The sequence below is a fragment of the Camellia sinensis genome, chromosome 7 (assembly GCF_055761805.1).
Source record: "Camellia sinensis isolate YWXY chromosome 7, ASM5576180v1, whole genome shotgun sequence".
In the NCBI taxonomy this organism is placed as follows: Eukaryota; Viridiplantae; Streptophyta; class Magnoliopsida; order Ericales; family Theaceae; genus Camellia; species Camellia sinensis.
This window is the reverse complement of record NC_138967.1, coordinates 33426061-33444958: the sequence shown is the minus strand read 5'-3', so window position 1 is coordinate 33444958 and position 18898 is coordinate 33426061. Positions and strand designations below refer to the sequence as shown.

The 18898-nt window shown below is 34.2% G+C and overlaps 1 protein-coding gene across 1 annotated transcript; it reads right to left on the bottom strand.

Annotated features, from left to right (window-relative positions):
• Window positions 1-249: 249 nt before the first annotated feature.
• On the bottom strand, window positions 250-16362 carry LOC114306299 (casein kinase 1-like protein 10). The gene is made up of 14 exons (XM_028251512.2): window positions 15485-16362; window positions 15345-15385; window positions 13706-13775; window positions 13453-13601; window positions 13266-13361; window positions 9892-9962; window positions 4121-4182; window positions 3934-3997; window positions 3761-3845; window positions 3470-3596; window positions 3212-3285; window positions 3064-3118; window positions 2691-2833; window positions 250-984 (listed from the first exon to the last, which is right to left on the bottom strand). Exons 1-14 carry the CDS (start codon window positions 15558-15560, stop codon window positions 706-708), a joined length of 1392 nt encoding a protein of 463 aa, XP_028107313.2. The 5' UTR covers window positions 15561-16362; the 3' UTR covers window positions 250-705.
• Window positions 16363-18898: the final 2536 nt, after the last annotated feature.

Sequence of the window (18898 nt, the reverse complement as noted above, 5' to 3'; positions counted from 1 at the left end):
GGTGGTAAGGGGCTGTGGTCGTTCTCCGTGACGGGGGAAGGGTTCTCAGTGAAAGGGGTAGGGGCTTAGGGGGGGCATAGAGTAAAAGGGTGGCACCACCACCAAAGATGGCATAATGGGTGGGTGGATGGTGGTGGGGGAGGGGATGGATGGGTAGAAAAATTTGGGTTTGCAAAATTTAGAGGTTCAAGGATTTTTATATAATTTCATGTAATAAAAAAATGTAAAATAAAGGGTACAAGGAAACAATTTGTTGTGTAAATATAGGCTCCCATTTTTTAAGGTTTGGGTGGATGCTCTAAAAAGCTCCCATTATAAACACAAGGCCCAGGTAAAGTATTACACAAAGGGAAAGCAGAGTAGATGCTCTGCTATAGGTCTTGAAGCAAAGTTTCTCAAAATACAACACACACCAAAGTGCTTATTACAACTACCCAGTCTCAAAAATATAAACATTTCCCTAAAAACTGGAGATAAGCACTCCCTCTCTTTTGTTTGATGAGTTTACAAGAAATATAAAAATGGCAAGAATCAGTGATGAAGACAAACTTACCCAAATCATTCTAGACGAAATTTAAATTTGAGCTTAATCTGTGAATCGATGTGTAACAACTTACTAATAGAGCTGATCTTCACATCGGCTACATATACAAATCAAGCCCTTGAGAATACAGATTTCTTATTAATAGTTTTTGAGTCTCTGCTTCATTTCCGCTTTCCTGTGCCAATAGTTAGCAGCTCAAAGCTCCGAAGAGGATCATCACGGCTGCCTCTTGTGACTGGAGCACGAATGAAAGATGATGATTTAGACTCGAAACCAGGTTGGATCCTGTGTGTTGTAGACAGGCGACCACTGCCCGAACCCAACCGGCTTGGTCGATTCTCACTGGCTTCACCAGATGAGCTTGGTCGGCTGCCTGATACGACAACCCTTCTTGAGCTACTTCCGTTTCGAGAAGTGCGACCTCTTTCAGAGTCAGGTTGCTGAAAGTAACACAAACAATCAATAATTAAACTATCAGGGATGAAAAATGAGCATTTCATGCGCTTACAATCATGAGCAGAAGCAATATAATACTAAGGTGCCATTTGATAATGTTTGCACTTAAAACTGTTTTTCATGCCCAGATAGATTGGTGTGGACTAGTACTACAAATGCGATCTTTTCGGTTAAGGCGGGTTATTGGTTGGCTATAAAACATCGACACGCGGGAACTGCTAGTGCTAATACAGTGGATACTTTCGTTTGGAAAAACTTGTGAAAGTTAAACTTGCCCTCTAAATTGAGCTTATTTTTGTGAAAATGTCTTCATAATATCCTTCCGGTAAAATGGCAGCTTCGCAAAAGAGGCGTTCCTATTGATACAATATGTGCTCGATGTGGCCAATCTGAGGAAACCAGAGAGCATGTTTTCTTTGAGTGCCAGTAGTCTCAACGAGTTTGGAGGGGCACAACTTTGGGTCTGAATTTCTCAATCGGTCAACCTGTTGGCTTTCACATTTGGCGGACGGAGTGGATAACTTCTGTTCAAGAGGATGAGATTATTCTCCATTCTGTGGCTATCCTTTGGGCAATTTGGCGACAGCGTAACCTTCGGGTTTTTCAAAATGAACAATTATCCATTGAACAAACATTACTTCTGGTTGATGATTTTAAGAAGCAATGGGCCAACAATTCCATAGATGTTACAAATGCTAGTCTGGACTATCAGCTTGCACTGGCGAAGGATTCATCTTCTAACCACTGTTGTGTTCTTGCCAATACTTGTGTGGTTTCTAAGGATTTTCAGCTGTTTACTTGTGTGGTGGATGGAGCATGGCAGCAGGTCACAAGAGCAGCAGGAATTGCATGGGTTTGTTTTGATGAATATCAACTGCAGGTATATCAACGAGGGATTTCAACTCGGCTGGCGTCTCCATTCCTAGCAGAAGCAAGAGCTCTTTTGGAAGCTATCAAGTGGGCGATTACGAGGAAAATTACATGCCTGTCCCTTTTTACTGATTGTAAAGTTTTAGTTGATAGCTGTGCACAAAAATATTGTTATGATTGGGAGGTAGATGTAGTGTTACAAGGTATTTTGATGTTAAGTTCTGCCCTCCACTTTTTATGTGTAACTAAAGTGCATAGAGTGTTGGTTGAACCAGCACATAAACTCGCAAGGTCTGTAATCTCCTTACCCTATGGTTAATATATATGGTACTTTACCTGGTGCTAAAAAAAAAACTGTTTTTCATTTAGAGAAAATATTAAACATGTTTATATTTACTTTTAATAAAACCAAAAAGAAACCAAAAAACATGTTTGGTATATACGTGTTTTAAGAACTTGTTTTGAAAAACAAGTGAGAGGTCGAGGCAGAAGGTGATTGTCGACAGTTGGAGATGGTGGCCGGAGGTGGTTGCCAGCCTATAGAAGTGGTGACCGAAGGTAGTCTCCAGCAAGAGGTGGCAACCTAAGGTGGAGGAAGGAATGAAAATTTCTTTCTAAACAAGTGAAACTAACTTTTTTTGTGGTTACAATAGTCAAGTAAATTTTGTAAATTGTTTACAAGTTTTTTAAAACAAAAATGGACACCAAACAAGTTTTTGTCTACAATTTTCAAAATTTTTAAATATACAAACAGGAAACTATAAATCTAAACATTACTAAAACATACTCTAAATAAATAAATGTTACCAGCACTACTCACCACATCCTTTGATGATGGTACATTCTCCGAAGACGATCTTTGTCGGTGCCTGGATTGTTCACCATGCAAAACTCCAACAGTACCATTCCTTCTAGCAAATGCCTCCACTGTACCTGAGAATCTATCTCGAGTCTCTTGCCTCACTAGAAGTGATACGCAATGGCAAAACATCAATAATTAAACTCCTAAATTTCTTTTCATTACAATGAAAAACAGACTGCAGAAATGTTTTCTTAAATTACAAGAGCAAATTCTAGTACTCAGATGCCCAATGACCTTAAATTACATCTGACAATCAGGTAACCAATTAACCCATACAAACAACAAGCGTTGTATTAGATCATTTGAAAATTTACTGAGAAAAGAAATATACCCGGAGTCCTTTCAGCAGATGGTCCTGGGTTCAAAGGCAATTTCCCAGCAGGCTGCTGAAAAAGCATGAGAACAACAAGGTAAGGGACATTTGATGAAGACAAGTATGAACAACTGCCAGAAAATATGAGAAGTACTAAGTTACTAACCCGTGCTCTAGAACTGGAACCAATCTGTGGATACTTCAAAATAGTCCAGTCAAATACATAGTCAAACTGATAACCTGCACTAATTACATTGTCCAGAAAATACATAAGAAACTAAGACACCTCTCTTAATTGAAGCTGGTATCAGCTTCAGGGAGAATACTAAAGGTCACAGTTTATTATTATTATTATTTTTTTTTTTTGGGTTGCAAAAAAAGACTAATATATATTCAAGGATAGGAATTCAAAAGTAAACTTTACCTTCACGAATAAACAGGTCACGAAAAAGCCTCTTCAGGTATGAATAATCTGGTTTATCATCAAATCGCAATGATCGACAATAATGGAAGTATGATATGAATTCTGATGGATGGGATTTGCAAAGCACCTGCAAATAACATGTTAGAATTTCATTTAGATAACCTAATCTATGCAGTGCTAAAAAATTTACAATGAAGGAGGCCACAAGTTCTACAACATCAGACCCAAGACCCAATAACCCAGCAACTGTATTTGTCATGATCCTATATCATAGAGAGCATGTGATCATACCTCAATGGGAGTAAGCATCTTCTTTTCACTAATTTTGTCATACTTTTGCTTTTTAGTGCCAGCTTTCAAACCTTGCCAAGGAAGGCTAAGACAGAAATCATATGAACAAGTTAGAAACATAAAATGCTAAGAAAATAAATAGGTGAAGTAAAGAATTCCAACATATGTTCCACCTTCCCCGCAGAAAATACATAAGCACGTAACCAAGAGATTCCAGATCATCCCTTCTGCTTTGCTCTGCAAATAATAAAACAAAATTACAATTAGACAATTCATAGAAGTCCAAAAAATGTGAATATGTGACAATAACAGCTACACTCCATTTTTGGTCAATAGCTGCAACAAGTTAGCTTTACTCACCAACTCCAAGGTGAGTGTTAACGCTTGCATAACGAGCTGTGCCTGTGAGATTTTTGTTTTCTCTGTAAGAAAAGATTTGATAAGCATTCATGATAAACTTACAAAGGCAGAAGACTGACAAAAGAAGAAAAAGTTCACAGTTATTATCATGTAAACAAGTCCATCAAAGGGCCAACACAACATACATAAAAAAATGGTAAAACATCAAGACGCCAAGTAGGTATAAAAATATTTACAATACATGATTTTGGTCAAGCTATCGTATATCCTGACATCAACTAACAAACTCAACAACCTGGAACCACAAGTACTAAGCCATCTTATCATTTCTTTTCATATGCAGTGCTAAGAAATCTTAATATTTCACATGATCATAAGTTGAACAGTGAAGAATAGTAACCACACACACATTATCTCTCACAAAGTGTACCTCCATGGCAAGTACTGGAGTAATTTGAAATTGTTGCTTAATGAGTCTCAACTCTCGGTAGTAACAGATGACAACGAAAAATACATAAATAATTTTATTATTGATTACATGTTACTGTCAAGTAAAGAGAGAGAATGTCATGTGATTTTCTAGGACATGACTTGAGAACTTGGCTAGGTGTCAAGGTGCGCCCATCCAAGGGTCAACACCTTGATGCCACACTCATTTGTGCCCTTTGGAGAGCCAAAAACATGCCCAAGAAGTTGTTGGTGCAGGTGCAAGCCAAGGCCCAAGGCATGGTGCAAGACAACCCAAGGCATGCCATGAAGCAGCCCAGTCACAGCAGGCCACAGCATTGCCTGCCCAGCAGCAACTTTAGGCTAACTTTTGGAGGATCAAATGTAATCTTTTTGCCTTGTAAATTTTTATGTAAATACCTTAGTATTAAAGGTGTTTTGCGTCCAAGTATTGTAATTTCTCTTTTTGTAGAATTTTTAAAAATCCATTACGACTCCTCAAACATAGTGGATGTTTCCTCTTGCCAACTAGGATATGGCTTAACAAGCTATATTAAGGAGGGCGTACCCAAGTGTTGAACCAAACCACTTGTGCCTTTAAAGTACCCCAACCTAGCCAATGTTAAGGCAACTTTTGTAGCACTTTTGATGCATTGTTCAACTATTGTAATGCCTTCTTTTGATCAATGAAAAGTTTATTTCGCCTTTAAATTGTTCAAAACTTTTCTAGTGTTGCTTGCTTTAATTTTAACTTGTTGCTTGCTATCTTGTGGCTTGTCTCCAAACTTATTGGCTCGTCAACTAATTAGTATTGTGTTTGCTTGTTTTTGCAAACCTTTTGAGCATTATTGGCGGGCTAGTGAAGAGAGTTAACTAGCGCCACACACACTTGCATATCTATTGGCAAGGCTTCCGCACAGCCCTTATGTGACAATAGGGCAAGGTAGTTAATTAGAAGAAGAAGAAAAAAAATTATAATTACTTAACATAAGTTATATTAGTTTAGATTGAACACGAGTTGGAAGTTTAACAATTTTTTGTGTTATTTGCTTAATCGGGGACATTATATGATGGAAGGATTGATTGCATTGGTAACTATTAATAGAAGGATTCACTTGTTTATTCATATTATAACCCTGTTTGATAGAGCTGTGGGAAAATGATTATATATTGTGAGTGTTTGGTAGAACTTTTTTTAACTTAAATCAGCTTTTGGCTTAAATTAAGCTATATTGATGTGTTTGGTACAACTTATGAGTATAGATTATGGCTTAAGTTAAGCCAAATTTCGGCTTAAATGGAAAGTTGCTATTGGGGTGCTTATTTTTACAACTTATGCGCGCAGCTGTTTTGGAAGGGGCAAAATGACTTAAATGCCCCTCCTAATCTCCATTATTTACGAAAATGCCATTATATATACCCATCTGAAAACAATGTTCACTCTCTCGCTCTCGATGAAGGCGATTTCCGGCGTGTCGAGGTAATTTCCATCATTGCGATCTCAAGGCATCCGACACTCATTTTCTCCCTCAACACAGCACAACATCCATCGTCGCGACCTCTCCTCTCTCTCTCTCTCTCTCTCTCTCACTCACGCGCGCAATCGAGTGGAAACCCTAGCGTCGTCGTCATCTCAATCTTCCCCGTCACGATCTACTCTCGCGCGATCTGCTCTAGAAGCTCTCGAAACCAGAGGAAACCCTAGAAGCTCTCTCTCTCTCTCTCTCTCTCTCTCTCTCTCTCTCTCTCTCGCGCGCGAGATCTGCTCTCGATCTCGTCTCTCTCTTTCTCTATTGCAGACCACCCGGCTAGGGTTGATCTCGGCTAGGGTTGCAGACCACCACTGGCAGCTCAGGAAGGAAGAGAAGGGAAAAAAATTAAATAAATTAAACAAAAATAATAATTAAAAACAAAATAATAAAAATAATATTGAACAAAATAAATTGAAATAAAAATAAAAAAATAAATTAATCAAAATAATAATAAAAATAATTTATTAATATTGAAATAAATTGTGCAATTTATATCCATTAAATAAATTACACAATTTAATTGTAATGAAAAGGAATAATAAATTAAAGAAATAACAATTGTTATATTATTAATTGTAATAAAAAAATTTAATAATAAATTAAAGAAATAGCAATTGTTATATTATTAATTGTAATAAAAAAATTTAATAAAAACAAAATCAGAAATGTCAAAAAAATTTAATATTGTATATTTTTGTAATGAATTAATTATTAATTGATACTAATTAATAACAATTGTTGATTATTAATATTATTTGATACTAATAAAAATTAATTATTAATATTAATTGATACTAATTAATAATTATAGTATTAATTAATAATTATAGTATTAATTGATACTGATTAAGAAATTAATTGATACTAATTAATTTATAATGGAAAAAAATTATTACAATAATACTACTATTACATTTTTATCAAGTGTATCAATTTTTTTATATTAGTTGATACTAATTAATTACAATAATACTAATGAAATAATTTTTTTAAATTAAAATTAAAATTGAAAAAAAAATGACAAAATTATCATTTTTATATCATATAAGGGCAAAAAAGTCAATTATACAGAAAAAGCTATTTTACAGCTTATTTACCAAACACTATTCTGCAACTTAAATCTATAATCCCACAGCTACACCAAACAGGTTATCAGCTTATGCTCACAGCTGTAAGCTATAATCTGTTAAGCTATAATCTGTAATCACTTTCTCACAGCTCTACCAAGCGGGGCCATTATAGCTTAATAGATTATACCTTAATAGATTATAACTTATAACTGTGAACATAAGCTGTTAACCTATTTGGTGCAGCTGCGGGATTATGAATTTAAGCAACAGAATAGTGTTTGGTTGATAAGCTGTAAAATAATTTTTTATTGTATAATTGTCCTTTTTGCCCTTATATGATATAAAAATGATAATTTTGTCATTTTTTTTTTCAGTTTTAATTTTAAAAAATTATTAAAACTAATAAAAGTTAATATAATTAGTATTAATTAGTATCAACTAATATAAAAATTGATACATTTGATAAAAATGTAATGGAAGTATTACTGTAACAATTTTTTTCATTATAAATTAATTAGTATCAATTAATTGCTTAATTAATCTCAATTAATACTAAAATTATTAATTAGTATCAATTAATATTAATAATCAACACATGTTATTAATTAGTATCAATTAATAATTAATTTATTACAAAAATATACAATATTAATTTATTAATAATTAATACCAATTAATATTGATTTTTTAATTAATATTAATTTTTTTCTTTTTCTTCAATTTTTTTTCTAGGGTTTCAACGCCGCCGACAAACAACCAGTGGCTAGGGTTTCAACACAGATCAACGCAAATCGCGATCACGACAAACAACGCAAATCAAGCGAGAGGGATGGCAATAGTTAGGGTTTCAGATCATAATCGCGATCGCAGAAAGAGAGAGAGAGCACGGGTCGATCACGATGGCAGTGTTAACTACAGCCAGTGTTTCAGATTGCAACGCCGGAAAACAACGCAGCCGGAGAGAGAGAGAGAGAGAGAGAGAGAGATGGTAGTGGTTAGGTTTCAGATTGCGATCGCGGTGGCGGTGGTGATGGGGCGTTTTGACGGAGCAAATCGTGAGAGAGACAGCGAGCGAGAGAGAGAAAAGAGAGATCGTGAAGAGAGAGAGAGAGAAGAGATAGCGGTTCGCCGGAAATCGTTTGCCGAAAATCGCCTCAACACACCGAAAATCACCTTTCTCTCTCTCTCTCTCTCTCTCTCTCCAGTGAGCAAATGAACAGTGTTTTGAGAAAGGAGTTTATATACTTAGGTTTTCCGTAACAATTGAAATTGACGAGGGGCATTTACGTAAATTTGCCCCTCAATTTTCAGCTTCCCGTTTAAGCTAAATGGAAAAGCAACTCCTCCCCAACTCAAAGAAAAAGCTGAAAATCAGCTTATAAAAAGCTATAATCTACACCATTAAGCTATACCAAACACACAAAAATAACTTATTTTAAGCTATAAGTCAACTTAAGCTGAAAATAAGTGGTGCCAAACAAGCACTATGTAGGGTAGTCATAAAAGGTCACACACAATAGGAGCAATATGTAATATGAATGAATTAAAAGAGTTAAACCTTATTAAGTGTTTATAAAATTACTTTAATTAATTGTTAATTAAGAATCTTATTGCAATTAATGATTAATTGTGATAAAAACTATTTCTTGTATGACAAGGTAACAAATCCTTAGGAACAAGATTACCAAGTTCTACAAATAAGGGTCCTAACTCCAAAATACTTCTGAAGTTTGAGGGTACCTTCATGCTCAAGATTTGCTTCATGTGGATACTTTTGACACCAGACAATTGAACTGTTTTGGATTTAAAGTGAACTCGAAGGAACAATGCTAAATGGAATTTGCATTTAAGGTATTTATCCTATCTATCTCTATGGGTGGTTGACCTAAAGCTCTGTATACATCAAAAACATGAGCATGAGCACGGGTAGGAATCAAAAAAAAATTGTAAATTCTGCTGTGTATAAGATTCCTTTAAGAGGAATGGTTCTCTTCAGAAATGATTCTGTTAAGGACTATGTTCACCCCCTATGTTTAACACAAGCTTCCTCTTCAAGACAATATTTTACACATGTTGGGCTCTGCCTTTCCTTTTGGTGGCATTTCTTTTCCTTGTAAAAAAATAATTACCATGCCTTCTTGACAACAAATTAAAACATTTTCGTAGACTAAGGTACAGCAGCACCTCAAGTCAGCAATAACAAGATGGATAGCTAAGTAGCAACAAGCCAATAACTCTATTCTTATACCCCTTAAATTCACGTGTCTGTCAAAATGAATGCTTTAAAAATTCAAACAAGCATGCCAATGGGACACAACCAGTGACCACAAATAATTCTGTGATAAATTGACAATTAGTGCGAGTAAAACACCTACCAATTCCCTTTTATGTCTCTCCGCAAAAACAACACAATAGAAAGCACAGAGGATACTCTTAAGTACCACTTATTGCGAAATAATTGTACCAACATCATAACATAATTTGAAAGCCCACGAATACATACTTATCCGAAAAAAAGACATTTCACTTATATAAGAATTTCCCTCAACTTCCCTTTACTCCCCGGTCTAAAATATAACAATGAACAGCAAAATCCTAGACCAAGCTTGGATATGAAGCAAAGTTACATCGCAAAATTGGAGTTGAGTAGCTGATAGTAAGATCATCAAAGTGAACAGAAATTATTTCGTATTCTTCACAAATATGGAAGATCATCAATTACCTGTATGGTATGTGTTTGTGTGTTTGAAGATCTCTATACTTTTTTGCAAGGCCATAGTCAATGACGTATACCTGCAGTTTAACAATGAGCAACAGCAAAACCAAAAAAATAAATAAACAAAACAAAAAATAAGGTTTTAAGAAAAAAACATAAAATCCAAATATACACAATAGAAGGCCTCCTCAAATAACACTCTGATCAACAATGAAACTATGTATAAATCAGATTGTAGAAGCTGATTCCTACAATTTCCAGCAAACATAACTCAAATCCACAAGTTATGAACCCTTTTATATAGGGCCTATTTAGTGCAATTTATTGTAAGTTAAAAGTTGACAATTAAAAACAAAAGCCAAAAGCACCCCACCTCAACATCTAGATAATTTGGTTAATTAATATATTTTTGCCTAATAAGCCGTAAGAAGAAACTACACCAGTCTTACAGAAACTCCCCGAATACAAAAAAAAAAAATGTAAGCAACTTAGATAAGTTGAACCAAACAACCCATAGACCAAATAAGATCATAATATACAAGTACTTAATTCAAAGAAAGCTACAAGTGGGTGACTAGTGGTTTATATACAACCACCTCAATGACAAATAGGTGACAAGCTACTTACAAACAACGACCTCAATAGTAAGTGGTTTACAAGTAACAACCTCAGCAGGTGGTTTACAATATCTATACCGACAAAACTCCTAAATTATATCATAGATCATCCAATTCCTTCAACTCTTTTCTTAAAAGCTTGATGGTGTGATTCTTTTGTTCTCCAAAGCTGGTCTATTCCACTTTGCAAAAAAGGGTAAGAAAAAATTAAAAGAAGCTGGATTTTCCTTTAATTAATTTAAGTTGTATGATTAGTACCATTAGGTATCACTACTAGATTTAGGCCATCGTGTATTTTTTGTTTGCAAACTTCCTTTACCATAAGGTAATCTATTTAGGAATTGACTACATGTAAACCACCTGTTATTGAGATGGTTATTTGTAACCATTTAATCACCACTCATCATTAAAACAACTACATATAAGCAACTTTTCTCTTGCTTGTTATACTAAGTAAGTGGTATTATGTAAGGCACTTGCTATTTATCAAAAAATAAAAAATTACGTATGGCACTTGTTGTATTTGGAACTTACTTTTTATTTCACCATGTGGTAAGTTAGCTTAGCTAGACTATATGTAGGTTGTACTCTCTTTAAGGTGGTCATCAAATTTTACATTTGGTGATTTCTTGTATTCTTATTTCCTTTTTGGAAATTAGTTTGAACCCTAGATTATGGATTTAAAGCGTCGTTTGCCAAAAATTATCCTTGTAAATATTTTTGCCTTGCTCCATGTTCTATTTGAGTCTTAGTAGTCGAAATGTCCAATTTATTAAATCACTAAAATAAAAGGAATCACACTCCTTATATAAGGACTTGCAAAGTTCCAGACTAGGCATATGACATCTCACCATACAAAAGCCTTTGTAATTCTTCAATTAATTCATCCATCAAAAAGTAAGTTACAGTATCTATGAACCATGGAATTAGAAATCTAAACATATCAAAATATTTCGTATGATATAACCGTGAATTCCAAGGATGTGATAAGATATTCCATTGAGGTTGCAACATCGCAAAACATCATAGATATATCATGATATCACACAATATGTTGCAATGAATAACATCCCAACATAATCATAAAATATTGCATTGTGGAAATATCATGATAAAATAAACAAAATATTTAAGACCATGTCAAAATGTATCCCCAAAAATAGTGCTAAGTCAATGGTTAAGTTTTTCAATTGGAGGGGGGTAGAAAGTTTAGAGAAAGCATAAAAGAATATAAATTATAAACTAAAAATAAATAAATGTAGATAAGGCCATAGGGTTGTTATCTAAAAAATATACTAATGAAAATGTTAATGTTTAGCATTGTCCTGCAACGAAGGCCATTCCGATTCTGAAACGGACTAAGTCTGTGGGTTTACCGGAGAGGCGAAGAGATTTGTTGTTAGGAGGTTTTGGGGAAAGTGGTTCAGTTATTCATGAACGCAGAGGTCGTCTAAATTTGTCTGAGATTGATGTACGCAGAGATGGTGACGACACTAGTGATGTTGATCTTGGTGTTAGCAAAGAAGAAGTAGATCGTGGAGGATAAGTTGTTATGAATCCCGCAGAATTTTCTAATGTTTTAGGAAATGCAATCATTAGTGTAAAAAATAGTGATGTGACTCAAGATGTAATAGTTGATGATAAGGAAAATGTAGTAAGTAAATTGGACTTTGAGTGGTTTCATAAATAAAATTAATAAAATTTTTCACTACTCATGACAGTGATTACATTAACATCAAACCATTCTCTCATTTTTGGGGACATTGCATCTAACCAATTACTGTCCCCATTAGTTAATATAATACAAGAAATTCCTCCTCTAATAGTGAGATCTGGTTAGAATTTAACAAATACATGGAAGTCTCTCTGACAACCAACTAAATTTTTCATTAATTCGGTAAGGACTGTCGAGTATTTGATATCATTAATAACGTTGTAGATGGCGTCTTGATCGTAGTCCTTGAAACTTATTCTGCCGGAGAAGTAATTATGTCGTCCGAGACTTATTGACAATGAATTACCAATATTTACTTTTTGCATAATGCACAAGGATGGACAAAGTAACTCATAAAACTCTTTAACATGAAGATATTCAGCCACCTAAAATTCCATCTTATGTACCTAGCATATACTCCATCTTATTTTTTGTATTTTTGGATCATAAATGTGAAAGAGTGTTATATATGGTAAAAAGAGATGCAAAAATATATAACTCTGCAGCAATGAGATAGAGAATAACCAAAGTCCATTACTATGATGAACCAAGTCACAACTTCTAATTCCACCCTCTAGCATTTTAAATGGAAGTTAAGAGGAAATTTTTTCAGAATTATTATTTCATCACATTGCATTGCATTATAAAACCTTAGACGTCAAATACAAAAAGCATATACATTCCATTTACAACCTTCACACATTTAAACTTACAATTATGACGTGTGTGCACAAGTAATGTTTGTCTTCGATTCTAATATGAAAGATGCATGCGCATGTGTAATATTTATCTTTAACTCAAATATAAAAAAACATAAATGCAGCTAGGCATATTTTAAGAATTTGAAGTCTCAAACCCTTAAAATATGATCTTCACACCACGCAATCGCACAGTATTTTCATTATAAATGTCAACTATCAGGCAGAAGTCTAACAGAAAATATTATAGCAAAACTAGAAATGAATGAAAGCATCCACTTATGGCAGTGTCTGTATGCACACAACACCAACATTAATAGATATACAAAAACACTCTATAGAGGAACATACCTGATTTGCTTTGCGCCCTAAACCCATTAGAAAGTTGTCGGGCTTTATGTCACGATGAAGAAAACCTCTAGAGTGCATATATTCAACTCTATTAATCTACATAAAACATTTACAAAAGTAAAAAAAGCATAAGTAGAACAGCTACAATCACCTGGAAAATATTTCACGAATGCACTAGCATACTTACTAACTGATCCGCAAGCATTAAAACTGTTTTTAAAGTGAATTTCCGATTACAATAATTGAACAAGTCTTCTAGGCTTGGTCCAAGAAGGTCAATAACCATTGCGTTGTATTCGCCTTCAACTCCAAACCATTTGAGGTGAGGAATACCAGCTTCACCCAATAAATAAGAAATAAATTGGCACAATTATTTTGGCTCAACACTAAGATATCACGTGCAATTGCAAAAGAGGAAAAAACCAAGAGAGAAATCTCACTTCCACCCTGAAGAAGCATGTATAATTTTGATTCATAGTGAAGCTGAGGGTGTTTAGTCTTTACTGATTCCTGAAATAAAAATAATAATAACGTCAGGTTATAATAGTGAAAAGACTTTCCTTTTTAGCCATAAAATGCAAGTACAAATCAACAAACCGTAGAACAAATATTTAGGCAAGAAAATAAAAATTCAACTTCTGCATAATAAGGTCAGGTTATAAGTGAAACGACTTTCTTTTTTCAGCCATAAAATGTAAGTACAAATTAACAACCTGTAGAACAAATATTTAAACAAGATAAAAAAAAAAAATTAACATCCGGAATTCTTCTTTAAAAAAATAAAAAGTCACTTAGGTCTCGTTTGGCAAGTAGCTGTTTTAGCCTAAAAGTCAAAAAATTACTAAAAAAACCAAAAAGCCTATAATATAACCTATACCAAAAAGTCAAAGATACTATTTTCTCTCTACTTTTTGCACATCTTTTCGTACAAATCCAAAAAGTCACCTCAAACATACTAGTTTTTTTTATCTCATATTTTAGTCAAAAGGCCAAAAAATTACTAAAATAGTCTGTTCCCAAACGAGGCCTTACTATTTCGACCAAACAGCCCTAAGCAAGGGCTGCAATTACAACTGCACTCAATGCCAAGCAATAAGTGAGTCTTACCATGGATACCCAATTACTTCCAATAAGGAGATAAGACAAATTGATATTAGTCCATATTAGCATTTCATTTTAATGTAAACATTGACAAATAAACTAGAAAAAACAGCTCAACTCATATGTCCATATCTAAACTATATCCATAAGTCTCTTTTCACTAGTTTGCTACCCATTAGTTAAGTACAAAACATATAAACTATTCTTGAAAGCCATTTTCCAGTTACTTGGAAAGACTTCAGGTTGCTCGGAATGAACTCCTGACATCACGGTCTGATTCCGAACCTCCTCCAAACTAGAGAAAAGGTCAAAATCTTCCTTCCAAACTTTAACGGTACTAAAACAAGCTAAAATAGAGCATCTGTAAGAATTTTTTTTCCCTGGTACTCAAACAAGCAGTCGAGGCCAAGGCAGGATACCTATCTATAATAACATATGTGAACAACTGAAAATCAAGTGAACTGGCATAAACACACAAGCAAATTGCTTCACAAAATCATTAATAATAATAAAAAAAAAATCATCAACCACATATCTACCAACTACTACATATATTAAAGAACCATTGATTGATGAAAGATTTAATAGCCTTGTCTAATGTTGATTAAAGTTCAATCGTCACAACATCACTACCAAATTTCTAAAACATTTAGCATAGCTACTAAGGGGTTGTTTGGAATATCATAAATAAATGTACTTTTTATCTTTTTAGACTAAAAAATTGAGAAAAAAAAATATAGGTGGTTGAATTAACTTTTTGACTTTTTATGAAAAAATATGTATTAAAAAATTATATAAATTAGTGTGTAGGGAAAAATTAAAATTGAGAGCTATGCGGCCGTAATTTTTGACTTTTGGTGAATAGTGATAATTTTTTAGAGTAACTTTTTATTTTTTTTTCAACTTGCCAAACTTGGCCTAAATATAAAGCATCCAACACCACAATCAAGTTGTCCCCATATGAAAACAAGTATATACCATCTTCACAGCTACTTCCTCTCCAGTTTGTACATTTACTCCTGAAACAAATTAAAAAACCATGAATATAACATCATCATAACTAAGAAAAGTTTGGGGAAAATAATTGAATGCCATTTGAGAACACAAATCACATATACCCAAATACAGCTCGCCGAATGATCCGCTCCCAATCTTCCGCCCAAGCTTGAACTTTCCACCAATCACGTGATCCATGATTTGATCCCCAATTCAAATCACCCCCTTTTAAGAACCCAATAATCCAACCTCTTTCTAGTTTTCAACTTCAATCCAATTCACCATCCAAAACCACACAATACCCAAGCTTTTCCTCAATCAGTTGCCCAACACTAAAATCTCCAGATAACTCTCAGATCCATCAAAACCACCATTCAAAAACCATCCAAATGTTTGTTTCCAGTCCCCAAATTATAAATCAACAATTACATCCAAACAAAAAAAACCCAAAATATTATACGTTTAGTCTATCAACGTGTCATGTATCTTCTGCCTTCTACAATCTTGACCAACCAAGCAAAATTAACAATAAATCAATGAATCGAAAAAGAAAACCCTAGAATCTACATCATTGGGAGAGTGGAAACCCTAAATCTGCAACTAATTGTTGCGAATCGAAACCCTAGTTTCTTGATACATTAGTAAAAAAAGTAGTTGAGAAAAAAACAGATGCAATGAATATACAGATAGAGAGAAGATGTGGAGAAAATGAAATGCTGGGAATTTGAAGTGAGGAAAAAAGAATCAAAGAAAACAAAAATTCACGAAGAAATTTGGGTTCAGAGCGATCTGTGTAAGAGACACAGAGACGAGTTTTAGAGGAAACTTTGCTCAAAAGCACCTTAGGAAAGGAACAAAAGTGGGATCGGAGAGAGAGAGAGAGAGAGCGGAGAAGGAAAAAGTGTAGGGGAAAACAATGAAAGGATAAGGGTATACCCGTTTCGTTTGATCAATTTTCCACTTGAATTTTTTATATTATCAATTTATTCTTTTAAGGTCTGATTTGTTTTTAGGTTTTGTTATCAATTGTGGGGGTGTGGGGTTGAGCTAGTGGTTTACCACTATTTTGAAATAGGATTGAGAATTATTTGACTAATTCTACAGTTATACTATGCTATTAGATCTTCAAATTGTTGTATGGTTATTTTTAAGACTTTTTGTTTTTCAGTTAGCTATCTATTTATTTGAGAAATTTTTAAACTGTAATTTTCTAGGGATCTGCCAGATGCTAATGATAAAAGAAACTGATATCTAAATATCTGATCTTCTAGTTCTTGTATTAGCTCGATACTAATTTTAATTTTATTCCTAAGGTCTTCGTCTAAGGGCATGTCCTTTCATGATTTTTTGAAATTTAATTTCTAAAGTCTACGTCTTAAGGGCATACAACTTTTTGGTTTTTTTTTTTTTTTTTTTTGAGATTCTTATATGGACAATATTTCCTTAATATTTCTACTCGGTTGCTCTCCTTTTATTTTAAAAAATTTTCTATGGTAAAAACTATTTTTAAGAAATGTTTGTTTTCATTACATGTACTCCCACCTTGAGACTAGGCCTTGTTCAACATAGTATATTTTTATTTTCCATTTTTTACTTTTCCCTTTCTACCTACAATTCGCCCTCCAACGCCTAACCACGGCTCTCACGGGCTCTTCAGCTAAGGTCACTCAGTAATAAAATAGAAAATTAAAAATACTACGAAGGTTCAAAGCATATAATATTAATGAGCAAACAAGCATTCCATAAACTTAGTTTTTCCAAAAAGAAAATAAATTTTTAGAATAGAAGAATTACCCTTTCGAAATATTTAAGGAAAAAGAGAAACTACTCACACTTCATATTAATAAGAAATATACTTACAGAGATTATATTACAGACTCTGAAACTCTGAAAAACTTAATATACTTAGAGGTTTTTGAGAGGGTTGGAAAATTTACAACGCAGAGTGAAGTGGCGTTTTTTCATTCTGCTTCTTTCGTTGGCATGCAAGCCAATTTATACAACTCAAAAGACTAATCTATGTCCTATGACTACCTAGACTAATCTATGACTACCTAGACTCTAGGCTTTTTAGGCCTTTTGAAAACTTATGTCATCTTTGAAAACTTTGCCATTTTTGACGGAAGATTGAAATGGCATGCATATAATGACAAGACCCATATATATACAATTATATGCTTGACTCAAATCATGATATAGATAGATTTTATCAATAAAGGATTTGGATAATGATATCGGGTACTACTTTGGGCCCCATCGCATATCATTCAATCCTTCCTTTTTGACAAAATTTTGACACTATAATTTATTATAAGACACGTATAAAGATTTTCACAGCTTTTCTTTAATAAAGTAGGATAAGAGATATCTACTTTATTAAAGTAGTGATTGAAGAAAAATCTTTATTACTGACAGACTCACAAAATATCTACAAAAATCAAAATATCTGCAAAAATCTTTTTTGTCTTTTCTTGGCGTGCATCTGAGGAGAATCTCTATCTTCCATGGATTTTGTCTTCTTTTGACGGTGAGCCAATTATTGATGCTGACTCATGGAGTGATGCTTGCAAGATTGAAAGAGTCACGTAGAAATATTACAAGATTAATGGAGTCTTGTAGTGGGACCCCCTCTTTTTTTTTTTTTTTTTTTTTTTTTTTTTTTTTTATCCATACATTCTATCTGCTAGGTTGTCAAGATCTGCTGCTGAAAGTTGGTCGTAAAAATCATCTCCATCTCCCATGGGTGGTTCATCGTCCCATTCTTGATCATTTTCTCCCATCACTGGTGATTCATGAGAGACGCAATGTTGGTAGTTTGGGTACTGACTTTCATCGATAAATGTCTCTTTGCTGAATGGATATCCTGGGATGGCTAAATTACAATGTATCTTCTGATGTCTATCTTCACAGACTAGATGTCCATAATTTCCATTATAGGCTAGGAGAGAGTTTCTAGCAAATTTTCTCCATTTATTGAGCTGGTCTTTGAGTGAAAATCTTCTGCATGGCCAGGGTCTCCTATTGAGAAGTCCTGGGTATCCCGGAAATGTGGAAGTTCCTCTGAGGTACATTTTGTGTTTAGCTGGATTGCACCATATTTCCTTCCACTCTGGTAGTTTGCTATCTATTAAAGCTTCCACATACGGATGATGTTCTTCCATTACGCACAGTACTGCATGAGCAAGCTTGTGTCCGAAGTTATCTGTCTGATCTGGATCTGTGAAAATTAGTCTAGAGACAAAGCCGTAATCTAACAATTTTGGAGCTGTTAGATAACGAGTTTCGCCCCTAATTTCTATCTCCAGCGGCTCGAATGTAGCTAAATTTATCTGGCAAAGGCAAATGCTGAAGTCTAGGTTACACTGACATCTACCAAAAAGTTCTGACCTCTTATTGCATCTTTCTTCATCTAAGCAGGGTTGCTCTTCATCCTCATAAGTATAGGTCCATTGGTAAGCTAGGCCGGGGCAGTCAACTTTTACTATGGAGAGATCTTGAAGAAACTGCTGAATAATGACTAACTCGTCATTTCTGCT

Excerpts from the sequence above, each read along its gene's own strand:
- LOC114306299 (XM_028251512.2), bottom strand. The coding sequence starts at position 15,560 with ATGGATCACGTGATTGGTGGAAAGTTCAAGCTTGGGCGGAAGATTGGG. Across the intron at positions 13,362-13,452 it reads TAATGCTTGCGGATCAGTTA|ATTAATAGAGTTGAATATAT; the intron begins GTAAGTATGCTA and ends TGTTTTATGTAG. Across the intron at positions 2,834-3,063 it reads ATCTGCTGAAAGGACTCCGG|TGAGGCAAGAGACTCGAGAT; the intron begins GTATATTTCTTT and ends TATCACTTCTAG.